This window comes from Aplidium turbinatum, chromosome 4 (assembly GCF_918807975.1).
Source record: "Aplidium turbinatum chromosome 4, kaAplTurb1.1, whole genome shotgun sequence".
In the NCBI taxonomy this organism is placed as follows: Eukaryota; Metazoa; Chordata; class Ascidiacea; order Aplousobranchia; family Polyclinidae; genus Aplidium; species Aplidium turbinatum.
The window spans coordinates 33,317,907-33,342,659 of NC_137475.1; the positions used below are offsets into that span (position 1 = coordinate 33,317,907).

Here is a 24,753-nt window from a genome sequence, read left to right on the forward strand (position 1 = left end):
AACAAAGTCTTAATCCGAAGTGCTATCAGCTGGCAATATTGTCGTTTTTATGTCGATTCGATGTTGTCGGTCATTGAATCGTTGTTAAAAAGAAGAACTAGGTTAGTTGACATCCGAGGGAAAAACATTCTTTGATCATATTTTGCAAAAATTATGCTTCTTTTAGTACCGGTAATGTCCTTCACATCATTGAAATGCTTATTTTATTACCTTGCCGTCATCGTCAACACATGTCGAACGTTGTTTTTCGTTGCTAAAAAGAATTCTAGGGGAGTGGCGAACTTCTTTAAAATCAGCCACATTGGAGACATTCGTGCGAGTATCGTTAGATGGTCCCGCAGTAGGCTACTGGATTACAATCCCGATAAAGCAGTTATTGCGTGGTGCAACGATTCTATTGTAACACGTCGCCCAGGCCCAGACTTCAACAACGCTAAGTGATCATTTTAGCATTGTTGCAAGTTTAATTCTATTTAGCCTACTTGTGCTATCGTTATTTTTATTTTGTATTTTGGCGCTAAGCACGCAGATTTGGCCGCCGAGAAGGAGCTCCCGGTAGGCCACGATAGCTGCCGAAAAAAAAAACGAGTTTTAAGGCCTGTTACCTGTTTTGCAAAATTTTATGCCGTAAATATTATTTTGAGGCAAAAATGAAAGATTATAATTAGGCTGAAAGCGAATAGCAGAAAATGTTATATTGCAAAATGTGCAGTAGCTTACATGACTTTAAAAGGGCACCATTGCCCACCCTGCCCCTCCATCTGCAGAAAAATTGAGGGCAAGGGGGGCATCCGCCCACCCTGCCCCCCCGCTTCCGGCGCCTCTGTTGATACTAGGCCTATCTATCACTGTCGTAGTTGGGTAGCATCGTAACATGCAAAAACGTCTCCAGAGGTCTGATTAACGTGTTTGGATATCTCTTGTTGGTTGTTTGAACTGATGAAAGTTTAATTATGTTACGGAAAAATGTTACAATCAAACCACTTAAATTGATACTTCACTGCCCTCCAGTGGCAGTATTACAATAAGCCAGTGCCCGAAACGAAACCCTCACACCATAAAAAGGGGGCTATGCCAAATTCCGTTCAAATTGGGTGAGTGGTTGCCAAGAAAACGCAAATTACATTTTCTCCACTAATAACAGTAGATAAAATGAGTACTAGTATGCCCATGTCTCTAGACACAATCAGGGCACACATTTTTGAGTGGTGCAGTAACACAAGAGCTATTTTTAAAAGTTACTTTAACGACATGGCTTTAAAATAGCGTTATCTAGTGACAAAAAGTTGAATTTTTTTACAAAGTGGGTCACAAAACTTCTTCTGTCGGCGGGGTAAACATTGATAAATTTGTTTTAATTTTGGATTCATGATCAACAAGCATTAACACAAAAAAGTAAAAAAAGTCAAGCAAGTTTAGATAAGAATTTCAATTTCATGGGGCGTGTGCAACACCCTAACACAAACACATATTAACAGCGACTTAATGTTAGTAATTGCCACTAATTGCTTTGTATAGTAGGTTACGATTTCTAAGAAAATGCCTCAATCTAGTTAGTAAACTTCAATTTCATATAGCGATCTTGATCTTATTGTTCTTCAAGATCACTCAAAAAAAGTGGTCTTAGATCAAGATCACCAGAATAAAAGCGATCTTGAAGATCACTCCCGTCTCTGCCTATAACCTACCTTAGAATGAGTGGTTGCAAAGCATTTTTTTTCTTCGAAAGCAAGAAGTTGGGTGAACAGGTTTACATTCAGACGGTTGGTCTATGCCAGGATGGAACAAAAGCAAAAGATATAATCAAACATTGAAGAGGCTTGTTTAGATCATCAATGCAATTTTTACAGGGGGCAAAAATGCGAAGTGGGGGTTCTGGCTTGAGCCTATATTATAGCAAGTATCAATAGAGTTTGACAATTTAACACAACACAAAGTCTTTGCTGTTCAGATTTTTTGGAAACATACATAAATACCAATGAGGTTATGGATTTAATGCAAAGCCAGTTAGACTGCTGCGGAGTGGAGTCAAGTATGGACTGGCAAAAAGTTGAAGGGTGGAAATCGAGAGCTTCAGAAAATGCCTTTAGATAGTACGTAACTAAGTCTGCAATCTACTGTAAAAACAACGTAAAATTAAACATAATTTGCTAGCCATCTCCCAATATTGCTGTAATTTCATCAAAAACTTACGACAAAGTCCCCGGACAAAGTACAAATGATTTTTTTTTTGTCGTATCCAGGCTTAGACCTGGTGGTTGAAAAATTAGATTAAGTGGACAAGAAGGCAATTTTCATGTCCACCTTCAGACATGTCTTTGTGTCCTGCCAAAAACACAGTCGCATGCTCTTTAGCGGTGTCGAACCGGCGCCCTTTCGATTGCCGTTCCAGGGCTCTCACCAATTGGCAATAGCCTACAAATGATGTTATAGTTGAAGTACTTTCTGTTTTATAGCAATCGAATATTGGGCACCAACCCTGTTCCAGACAGCTGCTGCATAGACAAAACAAGAGATGGAGAAGGATGCGGTCTCGGAAACTCATTTCGTTTTAACTCAACAACCGTTTACACCGATGGATGTTCGAGCGTTTTATGGGGGCGGCTATCTACCAATGGGTCGTTAGTCGGGCTATCTGGCCTGATACTTGCCGGACTGCTACTGCTTTGTGTGATATTCGCTTGCAGTGTCATTGCGTTTGTTGATGAATCTCACGGAAGAAATTACGCAGCATAACATTACAATGAAAGCTCGCAAGTGCTGTTCAACTTACGGATTGTGCAGAGGAACGCTGTAGGCCTATCGTTGTAACTGTATAATGATGTATATGAAGGCAGTGATATGATTAAAACAACAACAGAATAACTGTTTGCAGAATTTATTAAACATAATAAATACTTTCAAAAAAATTTTTACAACATAGGTTATTTCAAAAAAAAAAAAAAAAATCAGGCCACTTGTCTAAAATCAAAACAACAACACGAAATTCTGTAACACAGACGTCACAAAGGTGGCTAAAGTAAAGCGATAACCAAAATAAAAAAATTGATGTCACACTCACAGTGCAACTAGCTATTTCTCCAGTGAATTATATGTCGTATCAAATCTTATTAGTTGCAATTGATCCTATGCCAAGCACCAAATGCGATCATTTTTATATCTTGCAAATGTGGTGCTGAGGAACAGATCGCAAACCACATCATCTTCGATTGCACCACCTTCAACCCACCTAACGCAGCAATAGGTTTGTATGTCTTGTACGATGAAATCAAAGACTGGCTGCTCTTCAGCAGCTTCCCAGTGTAGCATCGTAACTCATGGGTGGAAAAAGAACAGATCCTCGGCCCCACAAGCTCAAACGAAGAATGTGTAAAAAAGCTTTTGCTGGTGGGGATAACAAAAAGTAATTGCAATTTTAAAACAAAAACATTAAAAAATCCAGCTATGCGTTCGGTTGTTTTCAAGCATTACCGTAAGATGAAGCAAATGATAAAAAAATACAAGGTTGTAAAAGTACGCAATCGTACAAAGGTGTATAAACGAAACACTTTTCTTTGCTTCAGTTAATTCCCATGAGAACATTGTTTGCTTAATTGAAATTGCTATATTGCCATGGAAGAAGGCAAAATGTTGCAATTTTTTCTCGAAAATGCTATTTTTTGTCAAAAAAGCTTTTGATCGAAACAGAAACTTGTCTTTTGCTCGTTACTGTTTTCAATAACATTTCAGGCTTCGATCTATTGTAAGAATTGACGATCCTGGGCGGTTTTCCTTTAGAATAATCCAACTGAAGTTTAACAGCATTTCATTTCGCATAAACCAAAATAAGATTGAGAACAAAGAGTATCAAATGACTTGTACAAGTATATTCCCCCGACTACAGATCCACAATCGAAGGATGCCTGATTTGGCTCACCTCCAGCCCAAACTGCCTTTTCTCCGGCAACAGTGTTGTCAACCTGCAGAGTATGGAAATTTATTGAAAAGTTCCTCGCCAACCACAACCCCATAAACTTTGGCAGTGAAAAACACGAGAAATATAGGCTACGTGTATTACACGAGTTTCCTCAGAATTTCACGTGTTTTTCACGAGCCAATGTTTATGGGGAACTGTTCACTGCTCAGCCTACTTTCATGTAGGCCTAGATGCCTGTCTGATCATTAGTAATGAACTAATGCAGATTTCTGCATTGCCTTAGAAACATTTCGTGCTCGTGTACAGGGTAGGACAGAAGTACCCTTCTTTCGAGTGAGTAACGTTTGAAATTAAATTTTACAAAAATTTATACTGACCCAATAGCCGTACAAGACCAAACCATTTTGGGGGGGCAGAACGTAAATTTACCCAAATCTGCACGCTTTTATAGAAATTGCCCAAATATAATGTGCGGTGCATGATCACAGTGAAAAATTAACATAACAAGATCACCAGCTAAGCTAGAATTTCTTACCAAAGTAATCAAGATAGAACAACTGAATTCATCTTTGAAGATACGCATGCAGCTTGCCAACATTTTTTTGCAACCAGAAAAAGCAGGTCAAGTTAATGCAAACAACTGGATCTGTCTCCACAGAACAGAAGTTAAGATATTAATGAAAATAAGTGGAGCTGCCATATTTCACACAAGATCTTGCAAAGCAAAATATTTGCGAGCTTGCATAGCAGGTTGTGAGTTTGGAAAGCTTTGAAATAAATGAATGTATTATGATTGGTTTGAGATTATATATTTCAGCAGTAGCATTTTAAATGTTGGTGAAATTAACATGACATAGTTGCATAAACAAACTAAATATTATTTTTGGTGCGCAACTGCATCATTTTAGTTTGGGTAGTTTTATAAAAGTAACCAAACAAAGCTAAGCAACACCACAACATCAACATTACATTTAACAGGTATAACATTTTTTTGTTAAATGCTGTAGTGTTGCTTATAGCTATGTCCGTTTATGGTTGAAAAAGTACTGTAACCTCTCCACCCGAATTGTTTTACAAAAGTATTCACCAGATTTATATAAATTCATATTTTGTAGTTGCCCAAATCAAGGTGATGCATTTATGAATATTATGAAAAAAATTAAAGACTTTGTAAATTTTGATGCCGAGGCAACTGCATCATGCCAATTTGGGCAGTTTTATAAATAGACTATGATCAGATAATTTCATATTTTTTTGTTGCCCAAATCTAAACGATACAGTTATGTAAATGGGAAAAATTAATGAATTTGTTCATTTTGTGGAAACTGCCTCACGCTAATTTGGGCAGTTGCATAAACAGACTAATCAGTTTCATCAGATAATTTCATGTTTTCAGCTGCCCAAATCAACACGATGTATTTGTGAAAATTAATAAAATTAGCTATATAGCAAATTTTGCGTTTTGATTTGGGCAGTTTCACAAAAGTATTAGAGACATATTTAGGTGGCTGCCCAAATTGGCATGATGCAGTTGGTTACATGTATTTCGTACTACAGTTTGATCACCATGCAATACAATACATCAATATGGGTGTGCTGAATGAAAATTTTGCGGCACATTTCTTGTGCAAATAAAAGGCTGTACTTGGTTTGATAGGTAAAAGATATTAATTTATAGTTTTTCTTAATTCATGCAATTTTGTAGCTTTTCATATAGCAATTTTTGCCCTAATAATTTCAAGATTTTGCTCAAATTCGCGATGTTTTGAAACAACAGGGTGGCAGCTGCCCCCTGGCTCGTACGGCTATGACTGACCCAGACAGCAAAATCTATCATTTTTATTTGATTCGTCATTCAACGTTTTCAGACGTTGAGCCAATGTAAAAATGACAGATTGTGCAGTCAAAGGCAAAATAAAAACGATTATTCAAGACTCATAAGGAAATTCGAGCGATACACAATAACCTTTGCCTCGTTAAAGAGATTCGCTATCATGTGATTGAAAAGTAACGCACAAGACTGCAACGGGTCAAGCGAAAAGTCACGACCACTTAAAGTGAAACCAAAATTTATCCCCAATAACATTAATCTAAAACAAACACGAAATATCAAAGCGGAGTGAAGAAAGCTAAAAGTCTATGTTCTCTCCAACCGGAAGAATACCAGTTGATAAAGTTACAGTACGCTCCAACAAAAATGAGTGTTCCATATAGTCTATACCGCATATTCATATACCGCATGCAACAGATTTTATTAACATACCGTGGCAAAAAAGTACTCATTGCCAAGCAAAACATTTGAGCAAAGTGAATTAAAGCAAATGATTGGTACTTTCCTAAAACCTTTATTCTGCTCACCCTTGGTGAGATCGTCAGAAAATTTACAGCACAAATACATAGCACGATGATTGACGATCCATCCTGTCAATCCCATAAAAAGGGGCAACTTTTATAGAATGAGTTCAATTCAGAGATTTTTGAATCTTACCCATTTCCAATCCCTTTCATTGGAGTTGTAACTGAGCCCAATCCAATATGGCTGTAAAGCGTCTGCGATGGCGATTGTGGTTAACCGCCTAGAAATAATCAAATTCAAAAACTTCCCCTGACAACCGACTACGTGCGACAAATTCCGTTACAACGTGTTGTTTATTTTCGTCCAAACGTAGGCTACGGTTGTTCACTTTCAAAGTATGTTAAGCAGCAGGGGGATTGACGATGTTGTTGATGTCATTGATATCGGATCAGGATTTCTACGAGCCGTTATTAATTCAAGAAGAAACATCATGTCAGTCCTAGGCTATATTCTCTGTCGCTTAATCAAAACTTCTAATATCATTAAAGAGCAAAGACACTCAGTTCTTTTGCAACTCATTGACAATATTTTTGCTCTTTTTCTTTGGGCAGCGGTTCTTAACTGGTGCGCCGCGGAAGGTCGCCAGGTGCGCAGCATGCAAATCGAAAAAATATTGAAAGAAATCTGTAAATTATTATTTTTAGGATTAGGGTTTAGAAAGCATGAGCTCTCTGAATCTGAGTCAATGAAATGGGTAGTTCAGTTTATTAAATGGGGAGATATTTTTTGTAGGTCTGTGTCACAATCAATGTGCAAGGCCTCGCGTCGGGCTGCTTTGCGCCTTGACAGAATGTGCTGTTTTCATTATGGAATTTTGAGCGATGTGTTATTATCGGTTATGACCTGAAGTAACCTTGGATTGCGAATCTTTGTTATGTAACGTAGTTCTGGACCATTCTGTAAGATGCGAACCTCGTTACTTCTGTTGTTTTCTCAATCACTAATTATCGTTTGTCATGATGTCACAAGGATGTTTACCAATGGAACTCTGATTGCGAAATCGTTATTATGTAAGAGTACTCTACCCTACGTGACCTTCTTTAGACTTCTTTAAGCTTCTGCTTGTTGACATTTATTGCAACTTGACAGAACAATGTGACATTACGTAACCTTCCCGATGTTACTAGACCGAAACAACTTTCTATAAATAGTGGTGTAGTTTGCGTAATGATTATTATTGAGTTGATTATGTGATTATGGGAGTTGTATTATTATGAGTTGATTATGAGAGTTGTGTTATGAGTTGTGGATTGGTAGTTGGTGCAGAAATTATTGTTGATTGAGAGTTGAAGTAATCGAATACAAGTAGATGAGAATTGGTGCTGATATAAATTGTGTTCGAAATTAGAGTTATTTGAGAAGCCGTTCGTTACAGTCCTTCAAGAAGTTAGATTATAATTTCGCTAGCAGAACCATTCGACATTTAATTGACTGCTTTTCGGTTTGACCCATTAAACTACGTCATTGAACCTTTCCAAGTCTTTTTCCTGGTAAGAGATAGAAAGAAATCGTGACATTCTGGGGGCTCGTCCGGAAAAAACCGAAAAACCGAAGAATACCGAAGGATTTATTGAAAGAATAATAAATTAACAACAAGCTGTCAAAATGGCGGATACCGTCAAACATGAGATGATTGAAGACTTAGGGAGCATGGCTGAACGAATGGGGCTGAATGGTAATGAGAAGTGTCAGTTTGTGATGGAAGAGTATCACAAGATAATGGACCAAAAAGCTCAGCGAGAAGCTGACGAAAGAGAAGATAGAAGAGCTGCTCGTGAAATAAGGAAAGCAGAACTTGAAGCTGAAGAAAAGCGAGCAGAACTTGAAGCTGAAGAAAAACGAGCACAGCGTGAAGCTGAAGCTGAAGAAAAACGTGCACAACGGCAGTACGAAGCAGAAGCTGAAGAAAGAAGAGCGCAATATGAATTGGAAAAGTTAAAACTTGACATAGAAAGACAAAAGCTGGACATTGGTGAGCAATCAAATTCTACTAACGATAATGCTCGAGATGTTATTGTGGCGCAAGTTAGACGTCCAGATTTGCCATCATTTGTTGAAGAAAAGGATGAGTTGGATAGTTATTTGTTAAGATTTGAAAGATATGCTACAATAGCCAAATTGGAGAAGTCGACGTGGGCTACCCAGCCAAGGATGTTATTACCAAAATTTTTTCAACGAAAGGTTGTGCTGTGTGTCTTCATAATTTGATATTATTACAATACAGGCCTCAACGGCTTTATTTCTGATACAAAATTTTGCTTTCTGTTTCGGCTTATCTCATTGAGCGTACAGTTAGTACTTTAAAGATAATGCAACTTTGAGGTCCATGTAATTAACATTTGCAAGTAAACCAAGAAAAATACCACCCAAAAAAATTTTGCGCATGCATCGCTCCCCTGATGTATCATCACATTTTCTGAGGTCTGCAAGTGCGCCCTATAAGGTAAAAAAGTTTAAGACACACTGGCTTAGAGCCATTTTTGTATATCAACTCCTTACCACCGAACGATGAAATCAGTGATGCCTTTATGAGCCAAATATCCACCATAGTTCTGACACGTTATTTTTGCTGCCGCCCAGGTTTGCTTTAAGTGAGTGATTCGATAAACATAACCGTTCAGCCCATGCATCCAAACTGCATCGTCATGGCCTGTGTAAAGGTAATTTATATTGGTACAACAAAGTGGTATTATGTGCTACAAAGCCGAAATGCTACACTTGGCATCTATATTTAAACACTGAATATTACTTTTGCCGTAATTGGATACACATCGCTATGAATAGTGAGCTGCTTGTAGCCATTGTTAGAACGTTAAGATCTTGTGGCGTCATCATTTCATACCGTGGATATGAGGCCTGATTTGTCGACTTTTGCAAGCTCGGCCGACTGTTGCTAATGGTCGTCAGACCACTCGGCATGAGACAACTCAGCAAGTGCTTCAACTCAGCAAGTACATTTCCGCTACTGTCCAAGTCAGTAAATGAGATTTACTTGCTCAGTTCGGACTTGCTTGGTTTTTTAACTAAATTTTCTGACTTGTGTCATGCCAAGTTTCAGCTTTCTCAGTTGTTACTAGCTCAGTTTTATCATTTGCCAACTTCAACGACCAGCTGAAATATTTATAGCTCAGTTGTCACCAGCTCAACTGCTATTTGCTCAGTTCACAACTGCTGACTTATAGGAGAGTCGTTGCAAACAGATTGATTGAAAGCGTTGAAAAATCACATTTTCTATCTTAAATGCATGATAAAGTTGTAATCGTAACACAATTTGATTGCCGAACGTGGATACATTATACCTGCTAATCCGTTGTTTCTTGTGGGGAGAAGCAAGTAATGTATGCGAAAACCTAACCTTAAGAAAATTTTATTCAAATTGTAAGTAACAATCGGTAAAATGTAAAAAATCAAGCTACATCTTCAGACAGCCATCGTGCTTAGATTAATGACCGCACTGCTAAAAGTCAAATCTTTAACAAAAAAATCCTATTCGCCTACTTACGATTGTGTAACCGACCGGTTGCAATTGCGATTTCATCTAAGTTTTTCTTGTAGGTTTCATGTATAAAAACGTTTACAGTATTTTCAAGAGTCCTAATTTTCTGTCTGTTTGATGTGACGTCTAAAAACAAACAAAAATGTAACTTATGTTGAAATATTTATAGCTTACTCTTGTTCTATATGTAGCCAACCCCTGCAACACTGCTTTATTATTTTATTACGGTTGAATGCCTTCCACGTGTATTCATTGAACTTGAGGTCACCTGACCAGCAGTTTGTCTCATGTAAGTGAATGACTGTGCGAACGGCTTCGTGCTAATAAAGGTTATATATGCACAGATATTACAACTCTGACATTTTGGTACAATTGGAAGGGCCAAATAACGATCCACAACATCGACCAGCAAAATTTACCAAAATTTTCATAATGATGAAAAGCTAATTAATTTAATTACCCAAATTTTAGAGCATTGTATAGTGCATACCTGCTGTCAACAACGCCATTTCTTCCTCGGGTGATCTTGTTGTAGTGGTAACTGTGGTGACTGTAACTGCTCCTGAGCCTGAGCCTTCATCCATTGCTGTCCCAGATCCTTCTTCTGGTGTTGTTGTTTCGGATCCTCCAGACCCTCCATCTATTGTGGTCGTTTCAAACTCCGCCGTTGTCGGTGCGAAGACTGTGGTTGTTATTAGTTCTTCCGATGCAACTTCATTGGATCCTGAAGCCTCTACGGATGATGCGTTGGCAGAAGAGTTGGAGGAATCCAAAGCATCAGTTTTACTTTTCAATGATTTTATTGCTGTGGATGTACGCATGCTGTTTGGTAACAAGTCACACGATATAAAAAGTCATACTTGTTAAAAAATTTCAAACTTACCTTACAGTTTAAGGTAAGTTTGAAAATGAATACGTTCAACCAGTGGGTCCTCATCAACCAGTGGGTAAACTAGCCCAATGTGTAAAATTGAAAGTTAAAATCAAAGATTTTAGGTTGCGCTGCTGAGTTTTAAAAGAGCCTGTTTGCTGGAAAGGAAGTGTCTTCGACATATCGATGAAGCGCGTTTAGTGATATACTGGACACAAAGATTAACTTCCTTGCCTTGGTGTTTACTCAACCTGCATCTATTCTATTCTATAACAACCAGATATTGGCCTGGCTATGCCAAGAAGGTAGACTAATTGTCTATGTCTACTATTACATAACTACAACTATAGGATCTGATAACCTAACGCAGAAAAAAGTAAACATGTTTCAATTCCACTTACAAATGTTTAATTTTTCTGACTCGTCCGTCAAAACAGCTTTGTGTTCTTCAAAATGCTCTTTAGTTGCGTTAAGATTTTCTTCTGCGGTGCCAAGGTTGGTGGATGCAATGTCGACGCTTTCAACCGCTGAAAACAAAGTTAAGTAAGCACTTCGTTTCAAAGCAACGATAACAAGGTATGCCAAGATATAGCCCATATCATTTCTGCTTGGCTGTCTGAGCAAAGGAACAAGATAAAAAAACAATGGACCTGGGTGTTGTTTGATTTTACTATTTGTCCGTACACGAAGTTGGTCTTTTATTCAGCCAAGCTATCGAGACATTTTCTTCCTATTGACACAATTAACTCAATTTAACGTCAGCTTTTATCGGAAAGTGATTGAGCAAAAATAAAATCAATATTCTAAAAACATTTCCACTGCAGCTCTGTTCAAATTTGTTGTTGTTGAGCAGTCTTACAAAGACGAAATGAAAAGTTGGAATTTGCAATAGATTGCAATAAAAAAGCGAAACTTTGCTCTTCTTAGCACTATAACTGTTTGGCTTACTTTTCCGTATTTCTGCTTTCAACCCGGTGATTGTCTTATTCAGAAGAGCCTTGTATTCATCACTGGCCCGTTCTTCAGTCAAGTTTCTTATAGTCTTGTTTGTGCTGGTTGCAGTCTTGTTTATAACTACATCTAACTCTTCACTGCTATTGTCGAAGGACAGGTGCAAATCATCGATTGCTGAAAACGAAACACAATTGAACTAAGCAGAATTACAAGGCTTACCCTATATGTCTCTCTTGGTGGTCAGGATGGTTTAGTGCACTGCTCTTCAAATTGGGTTCCACGAAGTTTACTAATTGTATAATTCTGCTACTACTAACGCACTTTTATTTTTTGTCAGCAGTAGGCTACAACAGATAAACTTGTTTTGCTCACCACACTGTGGCCTATTTGTATGCATTGTTCTATTTGCACTTTTGAACGCTCTGTTTTCACGCATCTTACTACTCTCAGCAAATCCTGGAATTATGATTCAAAATTCATATAGTAATTTCATCTTTCGAGTTCTTCATCCGATTAGACATGGGAAATTATGATAAGACACATGATGGTTCAAGATGGACACCAACATTGGATTCTCTGCTTTCCCATCCACAATGCAAATCCTCATCAACCAGGGGTTAGCATGAACAGTTGAACACAACAAAAAATAACAACTCAACGGCAAATTAAGCTTTTTATTCAATTCCAGGTCAATTTTTGAAAACCGCTGGCGATGCCGTGGCTTCGAACTATATCTGCTATTTTAAAAACAAAAACTGGCGAGATACTATATATAGCCGGAAAAATTTCAACCAGTGTTTAGATTGCTTACTTTCCCACGATTCGAATCTTTTAATATAACAGAGCATGTCCAAGAATTCCTTAAAAAATCAGTATTGCTGTACTTTTGTCATTTAATATTTTTTCTTAATGCAAACCTTCTTCATTATTTTATTCAAACAAGAACCATGCTTTGTATATCAAAACATATTCAGATGCTTAAATAAAGTTAACAAGTCTTTGTTTAGATGTAAAATAGTGATTTTTTATGTGAAAAGAAGAAAAAAACTAATTTTACACTTACTTTGAGTTAGCGAATTAACATCTTTATTAATTGCGGAAAAAGTGAACGAAGTATCTAAAAACATGATGATGTTTACTTTGCATCTGACTTGGATGGTTGCAATAAATAGGCCTACTTGCTGGCGTAGGATTCCAGCCTCACAACTTTCTTTCTGTCCTGTGCTATTCAGTCCTGTCTGTCAGACCAGACCAGCATTTCAGTCCTGTGCCACTCTTATTGGCAATTATGGTTATTTTTTTGTCAAAAAACCAAGATGTTTTGGTCTTTTTACTTTGGGTATGTCAATTAGTGTCCATTTGTCTATAGTAGGGGTCACCAAACTTTTTTCTCTCAGGACCGGATTGCTGCGAGATTAACAGCTGCGGGCCGGATGCAAATTGGGAAAAGATATACAACTATTTAGAATCTCCATTGACTTGAATTGAGCGCAATAAATAACAAAGTCAGCGGTGAAATAGAAAAGTTGTGATGAAAATCGAAAGGTTGCTGGAAAACTTATCCCCTGCTGTGATACTAGGGTGGAGTGAAAAATAAAAAAATTGAATTTCAAAAAGTGGTCTTGATATATGGCCCCAAATATCAAATGAAATACTTCTATCATAATTTTGGGTTCTTGCACCCTCTAGTGGCCGTGCAATTTCACCAAACGAGCTGAAAATAGCTAATTTTGCCATATCTCGATAACCGCTTATACGAGAAAGTTAGTTTTTGGCTTAAATGCTGCAGAAGTGACATGTTTCTATCTTATTTCTAAACAACTTTGTCTTAAAAATGTACAGAAAAAAAGTTACAAGCAAATTACTGATTTTTTAAAGTAAAATCAAACACTAATGCAGTGGGTGCGATGTCAAAAGTGTATAATGAATTAATGATTGATCTTATGACTGTGAAACATACCCCATCAATTAGAACTACTTTTAAAAACTTACTCAAACAAATGAAGTCCTCTTCTAGTATAAATACACTTGATCTTAGCAATTAAAGAATCAATAAAACAGTCTAGTTTCAAAATGGACTTCAGGTAATCCACTATTTTTATGGCTGATTCACACTGTCACAGTTTGGCTTCGTTGAGGCAGAATATAGTTTTGTTTTAGAAATTGTTAAATAAACTAAATTCATTATGTGCATATCTAATTTGTATTTCAAATGTCATATCGGAGTCAAAGCACTTAGTGTGAATCAGTCCTTCACATTCTCACAGACATGCTGTTGTATGGTTTATATCACACAACTCCATATTGAAAACACAAAAATTTCAAAGCTGGTTTCAGCATCACACAGTATTCGTCTGCACAAACATTAAAATCATGTTTGGTATTGAAGAATTTCATCAGCTTTCGGGACTTTAGTTTTTGTCTGATGAGGCCATCTCTACGTTTTAATCCAGATACATGAGCAGATGCCTCAGTCGCCACTTTTACATGTCTTGCTACTGCCTTGTTGTGGCAAGGATGATTGAGCCTTAATGGTGATTTTCTCAGATTTTCCAGCTCGAGGTCTGGCAAGTTCTTGATTGCTGGCGACTGTTCGATATCTTTAAGGTTTAAGTTGACAATTTGGTGAAAAGATTGAGCCTTGATGTTAATAACTGGAATTTGGAACAATCTGATGTTGGTATCAATGTTGCAGGACCTTGATTGGTTTAGTTGAACTAGATCTTTAATATTTAGAGGTTGGGCCGATTGTTCATCCAAGATGGTTGACTCTTGCATGTCGAATATTGAAGTTCTATGTGGGACAGAGTGAGCTATATGGTTTGAAATCAAAATGCACAATCCCATTGTTGCTGGTGGTAAGAATTTCTTCAATATTGACACCAACATCAGATTGTTCCAAATTCCAGTTATCAACATCAAGGCTCAATCTTTTCACCAAATTGTCAACTTAAACCTCAAAGATATCGACCAGCCGCCAGCAATCAAGAACTTGTCAGACCTCGAGCTGGAAAATCTGAGAAAATCACCATTAAGGCTCAATCATCCTTGCCACAACAAGGCAGTAGCAAGACATGTGAAAGTGGTGACTGAGGCATCTGCTCATGTATCTGGATTAAAACGTAGAGATGGCCTCATCAGACAAAAACTAAAGTCCCGAAAACTGATGAAATTCTTCAATACCAAACATGATTTTAATGTTTGTGCAGGTGCAGACTAATAATGTGCGATGCTGAAACCAGCTTTGAAATTTTCGTGTTTTCAATATGGAGTTGTGTGATACAAACCATACAACACCATGTCTGTGAGAATGTGAAGGACTGATTCACACTAAGTGCTTTGACTCCGATATGACATTTGAAATACAAATTAGATATGCACACAATGAATTTAGTTTATTTAACAATTTCTAAAACAAAACTATATTCTGCCTCAACGAAGCCGAACTGTGACAGTGTGAATCAGCCATAAAAATAGTGGATTACCTGAAGTCTATTTTGAAACTGGACTGTTTTATTGATTCTTTGTTTGCTAAGATCAAGTGTATTTATACTAGAAGAGGACTTCATTTGTTTGAGTAAGTTTTTAAAAGTAGTTCTAATTGATGGGGTATGTTTCACAGTCATAAGATCAATCATTAATTCATTATACACTTTTGACATCGCACCCACTGCACCAGCGCTTGATTTTACTTTAAAAAATCAGTAATTTGCTTGTAACTTTTTTTCTGTACATTTTTAAGACAAAGTTGTTTGGAAATAAGATAGAAACATGTCACTTCTGCAGCATTTAAGCCAAAAACTAACTTTCTCGTATAAGCGGTTATCGAGATATGGCAAAATTAGCTATTTTCAGCTTGTTTAGTGAAATTGCACGGCCACTAGAGGGTGCAAGAACCCAAAATTATGATAGAAGTATTTCATTTGATATTTGGGGCCATATATCAAGACCACTTTTTGAAATTCAATTTTTTTTATTTTTCACTCCACCCTACTGTGATACACTACAGGGCATTGTGCTCTTGAAAAAACATTAGGCTACATTTTTCCAAATTTGGCCTAGGCTGTCCCCATTTGTGGTGGCCTAATGATAAACAGCAACGTCAGTCCTTTACAAAAAGTTTGGTAACTTTTTTCCTTAACAGTTGTAGTGCAGCTGTTATTTCCGCAGCACGTGGCGGGCCGGATGAAATCAGTTCGCGGGCCGTGGGCCATAGTTTGGTGACCCATGGTCTATAGCCTAAGCTACTAGATTTAAAAACAAACACAAAACCGTTATTCTAACCAAATGTTGATTACAGTTTCGTTTATACAGTTTTAACTTTCATTTTAAATTATACGAAACATTTCTCAGGTCTGTTAAAACATCACAATATCTGCACAAAATGAAATTACTTCAGTAGCAAAGAATTGAGAACTTTCAACGCACAGAATCCGTAGATAAACATCATGGTAACCTATCCAGCATCGGGTTTAGTCTGGAATCGAACACAACATAAATTATTTTATTTTTCTTTATTTGTTTCAATTAAAAGTATCGCCGGGCATTGATTACATAGCTTAGCATAACAGAAAGCAGTGTTGAAATTAAAGCCTACCACTTCTCAGCGCAACAAGTTTTCCGGGAAAGATTAGATGTTTGTCGTGCATGGTTTTTACATTTTCAACTAGCTTTGAGTTGACCATCATCACCGCTTGTAACTCTACAAAAGAGTTCAGAACACATTTTAGTCCACAATTCACAACTGTAAAGTCACAGAAATTTATTCACAAAATTAAGCATAAAATTTTTACAACAGTTTCATACAGCATTGCATTCTTACGTGAGGATACGCCCATAGTGACGTTCAGAATATGCTCCTTGTCTCTGAAAGCCTGTTCTTCTATTTTTAATACTCTTTCCACAATGTCTGAAATCACAAATTTCAACAAGTGAAAATCGAATCTTTAAACTCTAAAGCGAAAGGAATAAATCCAACATAAAATTACAGGTCTAGTCATCGTTGAATAAACGTAAAAACAAGCGCAATACCTCGAAACTCGTCAATTTCGTTGGTCAGTTGATCTTGCTTTTGTGCCGAAGTGCTTGCTGCATCTTCAGTTTGTTCAGACTGCAAACAAGGCAGGTTACCATGAATGCAAGCAATTATTACATCACGGGCCCGTGATGAGTTATCATTCAAATTCGAATCACAATGACGAAAGAAAAACGAATGTTTTCACGACACTAGTGTTGAACAAAATAGGAAAATTATGACAATTTTAAACGTTTACTAAACATTTTTCACGAATATTGTCACGATTTCTTTCTATCTCTTGCCAGAAAAGACACTTGGAAAGGTTCAATGACGTAGTTTAATGGGATATTACTGAAAAGCAGTCAATTAAATGGTCGGATAGTTCTACTAGTGAAATGATAATGAAAATTCTTGAAAGACTTTAACGAACGGCTCAACACAGCTTCTCATGCAACTCTAATTTCGATCACAATTTAGATCAGCACCAGCTCTCATCTACTTGTATTCAATTACTTCAACTCTCAATCAACAATAATAATTTCTGCACGATATTACCAGCTACTACAACAACAGTCTACAACTCATAATAGTAACGCAAATTACACCACTATTTATAGCAGGTTGTTCGGTCTAGTAACTTCGAGAAGGTTACGTATGTCACATCATGAGAACTCATTGTTCTGTCAAGTTGCACTACACGTAAACAAGCAAGTTAAAGAAGCTTCCAGATTTGCACGTAGGGTATAATGTTCTAGAAATACGTTACATAATAAAGATTTCGCAATCAGAGGTCACTACAGGACAGTAACCGATAATAACATATCGCTCAAGAATTCCACAATTAAAACAGCACGTTCGGTCAAGACACAAAGCAGCCCGTCGCGAGGCCTTGCACATTGATTGTGACAAATATAAAATGCAAAAAAACTCTTTTTTACGAGTGTAAAGAAACTATGAGATTGAGTTGGATCTGGTTAATTAGTTTGTTTAGGCCCACATAGAAAGCATCGTTCGATCACATCAAGAATACGTTTAAAAACTCTTTGAATACGTTTAATGCATTTGCACCCTTTCGCTTCATTCATTCATTACACACAATTGCAGTGAAGTGTCTACTTCCGAGGACTCGACCAACCAGGAAATATATTTTCAAATAGTCGAGTTTGAGTGGAAATTAATATGCAATTGCAAAAGGAACGCAAAAAACTAGGCGTGCCTCTGTTTACACCCTCCTTGACACTGATTTACCGTGATAACAAGGGTTCGCCTATTTACGAGAAAACAACACAAAAATGTGGAGACACCATTTATTGTTCATTCAAGTCCAACATTAATAATAATAATACAAATACTTGTACACAATGATTGATGGGTCTTTCTACAAATCGTACAAGCTGATGCAATGCAAAACACTCGTTACCTTGATGTATCCGGTTAATCCAAAAATGAAAGATAAAACTATGAACAAGCCAACTGTTCCTATCAGAACGACTGAAAAAAGAATATAGATAATGACTCAGCAATTAATTTAATACAAAATTTCAATCTACAAGTAGGCTATGATGATGAGTTGATGACTTGCACAAAAAAATTATATTACAGTTCAGTAATTCAATTTTGGTAGAGAGGTGATTTTCTTTAACCATAAACAGATAAAACCAAGCAACCACACGGCATTTAACATCATTCATACTGTATATTAGAGTGAACATAAAACTATAAACTACGAACGTTTTCGGCCATACTCAAGTTAGCCTTTCTCAAGTAACGAAAATAACTGATTTTACAATAACTTCTACATTAAAAATAACTGATCTATATTGAAAAAATTATGAAAAAACGTTTCAGAGATAGGGATTTTTTTCATAATTTGTTGTATGATGCGCTTTTTGCCTCGCGTAATTAACCGCCTTGTGATGTGCCTTTCTCCTCCGCATTGTAGTTTCATTCTTGTGCATTTAGTTTTTTAATTCATTGCATAGATCAGTTATTTTCAATGTAGAAGTTATTGTAAAATCAGTTATTTTCGTTACTTGAGGAGGGTTAACTTGAGTATGGCCGAAAACGTTCGTAGTTTATAGTTTTATGTTCACTCTAATATATCATGTTAAATGCCGTGTGGTTACTTAGTTCAGTAATTCGTGGCAACTTTCCGAGTATCGCATTCATTGTTATTTTTTCTCTGGTTTTGCTGAAATTTTGAAGTAAATTATGAAAAGGAATTTTCATTCTACCATCAGACACGTATGGATGAAGTTTGGTTAAGTTTAGATTTTAAAGTTATTTAAGTTGAAGCGGTACTTTTTGAAACGAGATAAAAAAAACTAACAGATTTGTTTTCGTTTCTAGCACTAGTTGCAACGTTGATCTGATGAATATAAAAGCAAAGACAAACAAGTTGATTTATTGCTTCACTGACGTTTCGCGCACCATGAAAATGCGCATCCTCAGAGCGAACAACATACAAAATAAAATTTACAAAGTTATATACTGCAGTGCAGTTGAAGGCAAGAGAAAAAAGTGAAACATACATTATTTTGAACGGCAATTAAAAGATGTGTGAGCGGTTACTTTCTACGTCGCAACTACAAACTTTAGTTGCATCTAACTTATCACGAGTTCGGCTAGATTTACAAAACGGGTTTTAAGTCTGAGCAAAATTTACATTCTAACGTAAAATTTATCCATCATTAAGTAAATTTACTGCAAAAATGCATTATAAATGCTGAAACCTGACATGAAAAAAGCTGATGTTGAGCAACAGTGAAGGAGCCTAGCACCGCTATACCAACCTTATCGTAGAGATCGGTAAGTAATGGGTTGCAAAATGTTCGGAAATCAGGGCTTGCAACTGTGCCATATTCATTACAAATTCTAAAGTTACAACAGACAGGTTGTGGCAGTTGTAATCCTTCGATTTCTGATGAATTTTATTAATTTTGGAATTTCTTTTTACGTGGGACAGCTTTTGGTCAGAGATTGCTTCCTCAAGCTTTGCCCAAACTAAAATATAATTTTTTGAGAATTTTTTTTAACTGTTTATAATTAAAAGTATGAAAGAACGCAAGAAACTTTAATAGATTGTGTGAGTCACAAATTCATTGTGAATTTACTGAAACTACCTAGTCCTAGAACATAAAAGATAAAAACTTACCCTTCGGTGACATTTCCATCTTTCAGTTGGTTTTATCAACAACGCTCACAAAAGTAACTTTCTGTTGAAATTGTTGCAATAGCACGTAAGGGAGCGTTCAAATATTACGTAACGCTGTTTTTTCCGAATTTTTGACCCCCTCCCCCATGTGACGTCAACGTAACGTTTTTGTCAACCCCCCCCTCCCCCACGTGACGCTTCTCCATTACAAAGCCCGTTTTGCCAGTTTATATCAAAATAATGACGTGGAAACACGTGCTGATAAAATATCTTGGTTTGTATGCACCTAAAGCTTACGTTTGAGACATGAAATTTTAGCTATATTCTTTTTTTGGAATTAAAACGTTATAGTAGCCCACCGTCCAAAATGTTTTGATCCAAACCTTTCATTGTTTGGTTATGTATTGAAAGAAACATCACAAAAGCGCAAAAGAAACCGCAAGGAAAGCTAAGCATCTTCGAATGGGGTCATCAATGCTTCAAAAATGTTTCTATATATTGGAGCAGTACTCTCGCTTGTGTGGTTCGAACTTGATGCATAATTGTCTTCTTCAGACTCGCACGTATGAATGTCTTCTACCTGTTGAGAGGTTTGTGTCAAAGTCGTTTGGTTCTTAATGAACATATGGTCGTTGTTCTATTGCAGACATGTTGTGCAATGCCCGCCACGCTCTCTTGAACGGTCTGCGTGATGCTCAGCATGATGTTGTATTGTTGTTCAATCTTCACTCACATCAAAGCAAGCTTTGTGGTGTAAGAATGTTGCCTTGCAATTTCGCAATGCGAGGCTTTAAGCACTTAGAACCTGTATGGAATGACGGGAATTACAGTACCGTAGTTGATACTTGATAGAGATTTTGTTGGTGCTGAATAGGTGCTGTTGGATATGGTTTCAGGTTAATTTAGTATCCAAACGACGATACCAGCCAGCACAAATAAATTACTGTACCGTACTCGTAAGCGTTACGTAACGTTTTGCTTGAACCCCCTCTCCCCGATAACGTAACGCTTTTCATAACCCCCCCCTCCGCCTCGATAGCGTTACGTAATATTTGAAAGGTCCCTAAGTAAGTTACCAGTAGGCCTAAAACCGTTACACCTGTCTTTTCAACGCTTTGTAGCTAAAAGCAATTAAAAAGTCATAGCCTATATGGCACTGTAATTGTTTTCAAGAAATATAAAGTAGTCTACCGTAAGTTAAGAAGTTGTTAATAGGCCAGAGGGTAAGGAAATCGCGATAAAAGTTTTGCAAATAATATTTTTTTTACTCGATTGAACAGCTTTTGGTTAAAGTTGTAGAATATCATCTTATTGTAGCCTACTCTTCTCTATCTGTGGTTGCCAATGATTTTTTCTTCTACGCCACGAATAGGGAAAACAAATAGCTGCAAAGTAGCTATTTTTGGTTTGTATGGACGGATAAACATTTTGCCAAATGAAAAAGTGCCAACGGTTGTTTTAATGCAGAAGTCGGCAACCTACGGCCCGCCACGGAAAATCATCCGGCTGGCAGCCCCTTTACAAATTATAGGATTATATGGCACGGGAGAGGTATATCATAATCGAATAGAAGAACAAGTACTTTTTCATTAGGACTATTCATTTTGATAAGCCTACATCTTCGATTTGCAGTGTTTCTGTTTCTGTAAACAAGGAATTCAACACAAAGCGCCATTATGATATAAAACATTTTATTTCTTTCAAGTTAATGGGTCAAACAAGGAACGTCAAAGTTAATCTAAGTTACTCAAAATATCAAATTTCTCTGTTGCAACGAAAACCAATAAATCATGAAATTCTTTTGCAAGCTACAAGGAAGCACAATTAATAGCAAGAGACAAGGAATCGTATAGGCCTTAACTGATGGCGAATTTGGGAAAAGATGTATGATGATGGATGTTATAGAACATATTTCCAGAGAAAAAAAATCAAACTATTTCTCAGATACAAGTCTTTCACCAAAAACAGTAACTCGACGAAAAGAAGAAATATGTGAGAACGTAAAATCTAGCAAAACAGTTATTGTAGATCTACAATTCATCTCAATGACGATAGATGAGAGCACAGACACGCCTGCAGCTGAGCTGGCAGTATTTGTGCGTGGAGTAAACAAACTCTAGGTGTCCGCCCATTAGCTCAGTGGTTACGCGCCCGGCTCAAGATCACGCGGAGCAAGTTTGACTTTCGGCGTGTGCGCTTGAGCAATGCACTGTTAGGACTGCTCTCCATTCAACGGTGTGAATGGAGTATTCATACACCTAGTGAATGGAATAATTCCCCGGCAACAACACTTCAACAATCAGAAACTTCACTATGCCAATCTCGGTAACCGGCCCTGTGTCAAGAGCCTCTACAAGTCTGAAAAACTACCAGGAATAGCCAATCAAGGCTTGATCAGTCCGGGGATAAAGATTCAAAAACCAACCAAAAAAACAAACAATTTTGATGTTGAAGAATTGGTTCAGCTGATTCCCGTCAAGGGTATTACTATAGGAGCCGATATGCTGAAGCCTTTATGTTAACGCCTTGAAGTCATGAGTCTAAATCTATTAAAAGTGGTATTAGTTTCTACGACCCGCTTAATCTGGCCCGCTGTTAGAAAAAGGTTGCCGACCCCTGTTATAAAGGAGGAAAAGCATTGATCTATAGTTTATTAAAGACGGCCAAGGCTTATTTCTTTATACTTCAAAAACCAACCATAGTTTTTTTTTAGTGACGTAGGCTATAGCCTATTTGAGTAGAGAGAGAAACCTTTTATTTCGTCTGTGGCGAGAATAGTAAACGGTCAGGGGCGCCGGAACGATTTTTGACTGGGGCGGGCAAGATTACAAAAAAAAGGGCTTTTTTGTTTACTAAAAGGCCAATTTTTTTCAAGTTTTAAGATAAGATATAGCGATAATGCTAATCTATCAGCTCACTATGTAGGCTATTGAGTAATGATAGCCTACAAGTGTCCGGTATACAAAGAAGGGCATCATGCTATGTTATAATGATGTAACCTACTGTGAAGCCTTAAAGCAGCCTGCGGCCATGGCCGCAAAGTAGTGCTTGAATGACAGCCGGTGCTACCTCCTCAATCGGCCCGGCGTTAATTTTAACAAAGTCTAAATTCGGAGTGCTAATTGACATCGGCTGGCAATATTGTCGTTTTTATGTCGATTTGATGTTGTCGGACATTGAATCGTTGTTAAAAAGAAGAACTAGGTTAGTTGACATCCGCAAAAATTATGCTTCTTTTAGTAATGTCTTTCACATCATTGAAATACTTATTTTATTACCTTGCCGTCATCGTCAACACATGTCGAACGTTATTTTTCGTTGCTAAAAAGAATTGTAGGGGAGTGGCAAACTTCTTTAAAATCAGCCACATTGGAGACACTCGTGCGAGTGTCGTTAGATGGTCCCGCAGTACTGGATTACAATCCCGATAAAGCAGTTACTGCGTGGTGCAACGATTCTATTGTAGGACGTCGCCCAGGCCCAGACTTCAACAACGCTAATGTGATCATTTTAGCATTGTTGCAAGTTTAATTTTATTTACTTGTGCTATCGTTATTTTGTATTTTGGCCTCCAATCACGCAGATTTGGCAGCCGAGAAGGAGCTCCCGGTAGGCTACGTAGCCGGCCGAAAAAAAAACGAGTTTTAAGGCCTGTAGCCTACTGTGTTGCAGTTGCAAAATTTTGTGCCGTAAATATTATTTTGAGGCAAAAATGAAAGATTATAAATATGCTAAAAGCGAATAGTAGAAATTGTTATATTGCAAAATGTGCAGTAGCTTACATGACTTTAATAGGGCATCATTGCCCCCCCTGCCCCTTCATCTGCAGAAAAATTGAGGGCAGGGGGGGCATCCGCCCCCCTGCCCCCCCGCTTCCGGCGCCCCTGTAAACGGTACAATTATAAACAATGCAAATAAAACAGCACCATAACAATATAGATTCCACAACAGACAGGAAACAGTGAAAGACTAAATTATTAGTCATCGAGTCAGCTGCTTCCAGTGTTTTAAATGTAACAAATATCAAGCATCGGCATTACGTTGAAACAAGATCTCAGCCAGCAAGCCCGAGTGGGGCCCAGTAAAAATTCAAGTGAGCACTTGGCCTTGTGAGAACAATTGTGGGTTATTTATATGGGTCACTAATGGGTTAACATAAGTCCAGTTTTTCATGTGTGTTTAATTAATTGCCACAAACCGAGCCCCATCTCTTAATTTCAACTCACTTTTATTTTATTTCAGTTCGTAAAAGAAAGTAGAAAATATGAGCACTTATGTGGGTTGAATTTGGGCAGCCCAGTTGTAATTCACCCCAACATGGGTGATAATTGGGATGCTCAATATTATTTTTTTTACAAAACAAAAGTATTTTTATTCGCTGCATAAAAACAACTTTGTCAGAGTTGTTTTTATACTGCCAATAATTACAGTATTGCAAGGGTTAATGTGAGATCTCATGTGAGTTTAGTCTGGGCAGCCCATTTGCACAACAACATTTTACAAAGTTTAGTTTGAGTTGAATTTCCCACATTAGTCCAGAATATTAGTAGCCTAATTTAAATTATGATGACAACATAAATATTTTTAAACATTTTCTTCTTTCACAATCCCTTCAACTACGAAGAAAAGTTACTTTCATTACCTCTGGATTCGAAGCTTTTTGGTGTGAGGTTCAGTGGCATATCGTATCCTCTGAGATCTAGATACCAATGACATCAGTTCGACACCGCTTGGAAGCGTTTTTTTCAAACATTTTCAATCTGGGCTGCCCAATTGGGTAGGAACTTGAGCCCGCAGACACATACAACTGGTATCCAATCGGGCAGCCAAGTTGGGACCCAATATAGGCTATTGCCCCTTTGGTACCCAGAAAGGCCCCATTTGTCATTGCTGGCTGGGATAAGCTTATTTTCAGTAATTATGAAAACAAAAAGTTGTTTACTGCTGCCAGTACCGGTCTTAGGGTATTTCGGGCCCTGTGCGAAATAT

At 37.4% G+C, this 24,753-nt stretch overlaps 2 protein-coding genes across 6 annotated transcripts in view; one reads left to right on the forward strand and one right to left on the reverse strand.

The window, feature by feature from the left end:
• Positions 1–24,753, forward strand: part of LOC145768634 (CD63 antigen-like) — a 32,672-nt gene that overhangs the window by 6,270 nt on the left and 1,649 nt on the right. Inside the window, exons 4-5 of one of the 2 annotated variants that reach the window (XM_082580183.1) lie at positions 1,952–2,093; positions 2,457–2,848. The exons of the other annotated variant lie outside the window; for it this stretch is intronic. Coding sequence (XP_082436309.1) covers positions 1,952–2,093; positions 2,457–2,736 — 422 coding nt within the window. The 3' untranslated portion in view covers positions 2,737–2,848. Of the gene's footprint in view, positions 1–1,951; positions 2,094–2,456; positions 2,849–24,753 lie in introns of those variants that run through there. 2 annotated transcript variants of the gene reach the window in all.
• LOC145768633 (uncharacterized) lies at positions 2,863–24,501 on the reverse strand. Of its 4 annotated transcripts, XM_082580178.1 has the most exons (14): positions 24,407–24,501; positions 19,765–19,825; positions 18,031–18,101; positions 16,625–16,703; positions 16,416–16,502; positions 16,191–16,295; positions 12,657–12,710; positions 11,588–11,767; positions 11,041–11,166; positions 10,259–10,573; positions 9,775–9,894; positions 8,772–8,922; positions 6,405–6,492; positions 2,863–3,959 (listed from the first exon to the last, which is right to left on the reverse strand). In XM_082580178.1, the coding sequence occupies exons 2-14, from the start codon at positions 19,781–19,783 to the stop codon at positions 3,795–3,797; spliced, it is 1,560 nt and encodes a 519-aa protein (XP_082436304.1). In that variant the 5' UTR covers positions 19,784–19,825; positions 24,407–24,501; the 3' UTR covers positions 2,863–3,794. The 4 variants fall into 4 exon arrangements, with proteins under 4 accessions (XP_082436304.1, XP_082436305.1, XP_082436306.1 ...); XM_082580179.1 differs by lacking the exons at positions 12,657–12,710; positions 24,407–24,501 and having other exon boundaries at positions 19,765–19,887; XM_082580180.1 differs by lacking the exons at positions 6,405–6,492; positions 24,407–24,501 and having other exon boundaries at positions 19,765–19,887.

Bases quoted from the DNA above. Each gene is read 5' to 3' on its own strand.
- LOC145768633 (XM_082580178.1), bottom strand. The intron at 16,503-16,624 runs GTATTGCGCTTG...TTGTGATTTCAG, and splicing joins CGAAATTGACGAGTTTCGAG to ACATTGTGGAAAGAGTATTA. The intron at 10,574-11,040 runs GTAAGTGGAATT...GTACATCCACAG, and splicing joins GTCAGAAAAATTAAACATTT to CAATAAAATCATTGAAAAGT.